Below are 6,000 nucleotides of genomic sequence, written 5' to 3' on the forward strand. Positions count from 1 at the left end.
AAACATACCTTCCCTGATGATAGCTTATCTCATTTGGTCTCAGTAATCCAGACTTTTTTTTATCAAGTACTTGTTTTTTGTATTGGGAACTGTCTGACTTGTTTCTTGACCTCAGCAGATGTAACTCACTTCTGTTTATCTGGTTATTCAGAAAATTTAATCTAGGTCATATTAGTTGACCACTTTATTGTTATTTAATCCACTTGATTTGGAAATAGGAAAGAGAGTACAGAAAGATAGAATGTATATTAATTTTTCTGATAACCAGGGATCAAAAAAACAACTGAATGCACATACTCCATTTAGAAACTATTAATAATGACATCCAGAAGATTTGAAATTCCTGACAGAATTTCTTACTTTCTTGATGAACAAAATGAACTGGTGATACTCCTAGATTTGTGTCAAGCTTTATAACTCATCATTTTAATAACACAAAATGAATGCTAAAGCTAACTTCCTGTCTTGACTGACTTACTATATTATGTAATTTTATCCTATCCCATTCCCTCATTCTACTAATGGAAAAAGAATTCTGCTGACAAAGAAAACTCCAATTTGTGTGTTTGCCCCCCAAATAAGATACAATATTATCTGCTTCCTGAATGATAGTGGTAGATGTGAAGCAAAGTTTATTTAACCAGTGGTTTCTCAGCACTTTGAATGCATAAAGCACAATACATAAAAAGGCAACATGTTCAGATAATGGTAAAGGAAAATGAGAGAAAATGAGTACATTATTTATAATTCTCTGTGGCTTCCGGAAGGGCACAAACTATCCACAGCTTCAAGATCCATCCACTCACTCTAGAAATAGATCCTGAATCACTTACTACAAGATTGTCAGCATGTCAGGAAGTTTTTCTGACCAGCACATTGCTACTGCATTGTAATAATGTAGAAAGCCCTTATGAGCTCTCTGATCATCCTTTGGCTGTTCCTTTAAATTAATGTAACTATGTTGTTGCATGATCTTAGAAGTGGCAGCAGTTTAACAGCTAGATAGTATTCTTTCCCTAGGGAAGTGACTATACAAGCAAAATTCAAGTGTCCCAGTATGAACAACATATCCGATTTGGATTGTATTTCTTCTGAAATTCCTTTTTTTTTGATAATGAAGTAGATGATATAGTCTGCTTTTTATTCCTTGGAAATCTGCACTTGGAAACAAGTGCATCTTGTTAGGGCATCTAGTTCTGTCCTCGGAGAGATATCACATTGCCCTTTTCTTTTAGTATTACTACTTCTCTACTGTTCTTGAACCATCCATGCTGATTACTTAATGTCTGTTGAAATTATTAGCAGATCCTCTGAAAGCCTATAAAATACACATGGTTAACTAAAATAAGACATTATTCAAGTACTTAAAAACTGTTTTGGGAACAAAATTATTTTTTCCTTTTTAGGATTTGTATACCATTGAAATGTCTATTTCTCTGTTTTCTTCAAATTGACTAATAACTAAAAGCTAAACTTTTAACATATTGATAGTTTCTCTTACTATGTTTAGTTCATCTTTATTATACAGGTCTCATTAATGAGATTATAGATACTTTCTAAAACTCAGATGTCTGAAAGGAAGGAATTACAAATTAACCAGGATGTTCCTCTCCAGATTTGATTTGATAATTTTTTTCTTATTTTTGCCAAATGCATCCGTGCATCTGATATCAGGCTTATTCTTTGCCAAATAAAGTGAAATATGTTTGCTCAGTGACAGTCATCTGTGTTTGTGTTTTATGGAAATTCCATCTAATTCTGTTAGCACAGCAATTGTCTCACAGAAAAGCAGGTGCAGGGATTAGCTACATTTCTGATCGGCCTTCTTTCACACTCCACTTGTTAATGAACAGTGCTGAATATCCACCCCTTCCTCTCTGTTCCCAGATTTTCTTTTTGTGTGACACCACCCCTGAAGAAGCCATCTGAGGCAGGACCCTTGACCACAAGGATTTTGGCAAGATTTGTAGATGGCTCTGATAAATAGCAAATTGCAACTAGTTAGAACAAGTGTCGGAAAATGGGTAGATGTCTCCCAGTGGAAGTAAAAAATAGTAATGCACCTGCATGGAAAGTGTCACAGGAATTCCCTCACTTGGGCCGCTTCTATTAGATCAAAAACCAAACCAAAACAATACAACAGTTTCTTATGTGAGCCAGAAGTTAACCATTTCTTCATCTGTTTCATCTTGTATCTTGTGAAAGAGATGCATTGCATCGAACATTTACTTGCCTGTTTCCAAAGTATATATGGGCTGCCTTCCTTCCAGGAAACTCCTTCCAGTCTTTCACACAGGTTAATAGTAGTTCCTTCGTTTAGGATTGCTGCAGAACACTGATCAATTTATAACATTAGTCTCATTGCAGAGCTAGTGTGTGTATCGATGTATCTGTCTAAAAACATGCACAGAGCTGTGCACATACCTGTATCTGTCTATACACATACCCCCTCCGTTGGACTGCAAACGGCTGAACCTCTAGCTGTTTGAAAACATACATGATCCTATAGAATCACAGAATCATTGAGGTTGGAAGGGACCTCTGGAGATAGTCTAATTCAATCACCCATCTTCCAAGCCAGGTCAGCTAGAGCAGGTTGCTCAGGGCTGTGTCCAGTCAGGTTTTGAATATTTCCAAGAATGGAGACTCTACAACCTGTCTGGGCAAACTATTCCAATGTCTGGACAACCTCACAGTAAAAAAGTTTTTTTCTCATGTTTAAGGGGAATATTCTGTATTTCAATTTGTGCCCATTGCCTCTTGTCCTTTCAGTGGATACCAGTGAGGAGAGTCTTGTTCCATCCTCTTTACTGCCCCCCATCAGGTATTTATACACATTGATAAGATCCCTCTTAAACTTCTCTTCTACAGGCTAAACAATCCCAGCTCTCTCAGCCTCCCCTCATATGTCAGATGCTCCAGTCCCTTAATCATCTTCCTGACCCTTCGCTGACTTGCTCCTGTATGTCCATGTCTCTCTTGTACTGGGGAGCCCAGAACCGGACCCAGTACTCCAGATATGTCCTCAGCAGGGCTGAGTAGAGGGGAAGGATCACCTCCCTCAACTCAGTGGCAATGCTCTTCCTAATGCAGCCCAGGATACTGTTGGCCTGCTTTGCTGCAAAGGAGCATTGCTGGCTTATGGTTAACTTGTCCACCAGGACCTTCTCTGCAAAGCTGCTTTCCAGCCTGTTATGCCCTAGTCTGTACTGGTGGCACGGAGTTATTCTTCCCCAGATGCAGGACTTTGCATTTCCCTTTGTTGAACTTCATGCGATTCCTGTCAGCCCATCTCACCCCTGTCATGTTTAGGTTCTAATCCCTATTTTCACCACTGTTATGCATTTTTATTGAAAAATAATTTCTGGAAAAATAAACAGTGATTCTGGGGCTAATTCCCAGCTCACTGCTGCAACTACCAGGCTGGAGTCATCCTCTCTCTTGATTGCGATTTCTTTCCAACCACAGAAATTAAATGTCTTAGAAATGTCTTACGTCTTAAAATTAAATATGTAAGAGTTTATGTACAAAATCTATAGGTGTTTTACATATACAATTTATGGAAAAAAGACATTTTATGTATGAAATATATAATCCTGTGTTTTTTGGGTTGTGCACCAATTTCAATAAGAGGGTGAGAAGTCCTTCACCTTCCCCTTCTCCTCCAATATCTCCTTTTGTTCCACCCAGGAACAGTTTCTACCTTTGAGGTTAGAGTGCAGTCTTGAGAGACCTGGTTTGAACCCCATCAGGCTGAAGCAGTCGTAGATGTTGGGTCTTACACTTCCTTGTTGTTCTTGTTTAGGCCAACTACGTGTATTTTTCAGATCTTTCTGAATCTCTGTCAATACTTCTGAGAGTGGTGGGTTTAAAACTATCAGACCCATATCTGGAAAATGACCAGATGTGCATGTGTGTCTGCATATCTATCTATCTATCTACATTTGCCCTCATACTCATATTTCAGATTGACAGCTTAAAACAAAAGTTTATCAGAATCAGTGGTTTTGTTTACTTGGTGTCTAGTCAAAGGAACATTAAACCAAAAAATTGTATGAGTTTTTACAAAATTTACTTGTTTTTTATTATTATTGTTTTAAATGCCAAAGAAAAAACTTTCTGTTTTTATTTAAACATTTCCCTTCACTGTTTGAAAACTAAATAATGATTCACTAGACTAACATGCATGAAAAAAGTCAAGCGGAAAAGATGGTAGTGTTTTCAAAATCAAGTGCCCCACTTCAGGAAATGAAGAAATAAGCCAGGATGGGAGGGAGCAAAGTAGGAATGGCAATTAAACTTTTTAGCTGTGTTGTTTTGGCTCATCCTAGACAGAGCGTAAAAAAGAGCAGTCCACACTGGTTAAACAATACTGTTCTGTTAGTCCACATCTTATACAAATAGCTGTGTTTTGGCAGCTAGCCAGCCAATCTGCCTGCCCATCTGCCCTCTCTGACTCCAGATTAGTATCTTTGTTTGTGGATGCGTAATGGAGACAGTAGTTAGAAAGGGCAGGAAAATAATAGTTTAGTCTTCTGCTTTCCCCTACTTAGGTGGGATCTTATGCCTTACTAGCATATATAAATTACTTTATGCATGTATAAGTTTCAAGGTGTATATATGCATACATACATGCATATATGTGTGTGTATTTTTTATATTTATTTATTTATAGACACACATATTTCTCCACAATCTCTTTAAAAATCTGGACACTTACAGAGATTCCTTTATTTATTCGTGGTATGTTGCATATGGCATGTTCAAATAATAGCAATACTAGATTTATGTGGGAAAGATGGCTTGATTTTTGTTTTATGATAATGCCAGGCAGTCTTTTTTTCCAATCCATCCACTCACAACTTCTAGCCTCTTAACAGAGAGCATTTTAAAGATCTTGCAGTTCTGTTTTGAAGACCAAGATACACAGCAGTTAGAGTAAGACTGACTCTTTTCCAGTTATCTTTGCAGTCACAGTAACAGACCCTTCCTCGCCTAACTTCCGCAGGACTTTTGATGGTGTAAGAGTCCACATTTTTAGAGCATTATTATGTTGGCCCTACCTTCATTTTGGGTAGCCTGAAAGTGTCTGTCTTTATATTTGAATTTATCTGTATACAATTCTTGGCATTTATTTTAACATACTAACATTTTTTTTTCTACATTTGAAATGATGTGTTACTAAGTCTGATCTGGCAAATATACCATGCAATAAATATTTAATTTCATGCTGTCTTCCAATAGAAAAAAGAAAAAGCATCTGTCATTAAGAAAAACAATGCCTATGCAGTTGCTGTTGCCAACTATGCTCCAAATATTACCAAGGACTCAGTACTACCAACCATCTCCAAGAGTGCTACAACTGCAGAACCCAACAAGGCAAAACCAGAAGCGAAGCCACAAGAAGCAAAGAAGACATTCAACAGTGTTAGCAAAATTGACAGAATGTCTAGAATAGTGTTTCCAGTCTTATTTGGTACTTTTAACTTAGTGTACTGGGCTACATATTTAAACAGGGAACCTGTCTTACTTGGCTTTGCCCCATCAACCTAAAATCTGAATTGCACTGAGGACTTAAAGCATCATTCTAATCAGATAGGTTGTTTGCTATGTACAGTACGACTAATAACTGCTAATCTGTGAACCATTATGTACAGCTTGTATATAGATGTCTTACTGTGTATCTCCAAAGGAGGGACACGGTGTTAATTCATGGGATCTGTAAACAGATAGCACCCATGGCAAATATAGCCAGCTCTTTAAAAGTTATACCCAGGGGAGTTCTGTTAAACTAGGATTCAAATATACAGAATTATATCTTCTCCATACAATGAGATGAAAATATGATCCTACATAATTATTTAGGAACAATATTTTTTTAATTTAAAGTTAAAATATTTTTCTATAAAGTAACTAATTCTACTTTAATGAAAGAAACTGTCATTTAAAAAAAATGATTTTTTAAAAAAGGTGTAATTGTTTCATACAATAGCAGTACCC

General features: G+C 36.9%; 1 protein-coding gene across 1 annotated transcript in view; it reads left to right on the forward strand.

Annotated features, from left to right (window-relative positions):
• The window catches only part of GABRA2 (gamma-aminobutyric acid type A receptor alpha2 subunit), a 66,454-nt gene extending 60,901 nt beyond the window's left edge, over positions 1-5,553 (forward strand). Inside the window, exon 9 of the mRNA XM_026081155.1 lies at positions 5,245-5,553. Within this exon, the coding sequence (XP_025936940.1) occupies positions 5,245-5,553 (309 nt within the window). The remainder of the gene's footprint in view (positions 1-5,244) is intronic.
• The last annotated feature ends 447 nt before the right edge of the window (positions 5,554-6,000 follow it).

This window comes from Apteryx rowi, unplaced genomic scaffold (assembly GCF_003343035.1).
Source record: "Apteryx rowi isolate R43461 unplaced genomic scaffold, aptRow1 scaffold_538, whole genome shotgun sequence".
NCBI lineage: Eukaryota > Metazoa > Chordata > Aves > Apterygiformes > Apterygidae > Apteryx > Apteryx rowi.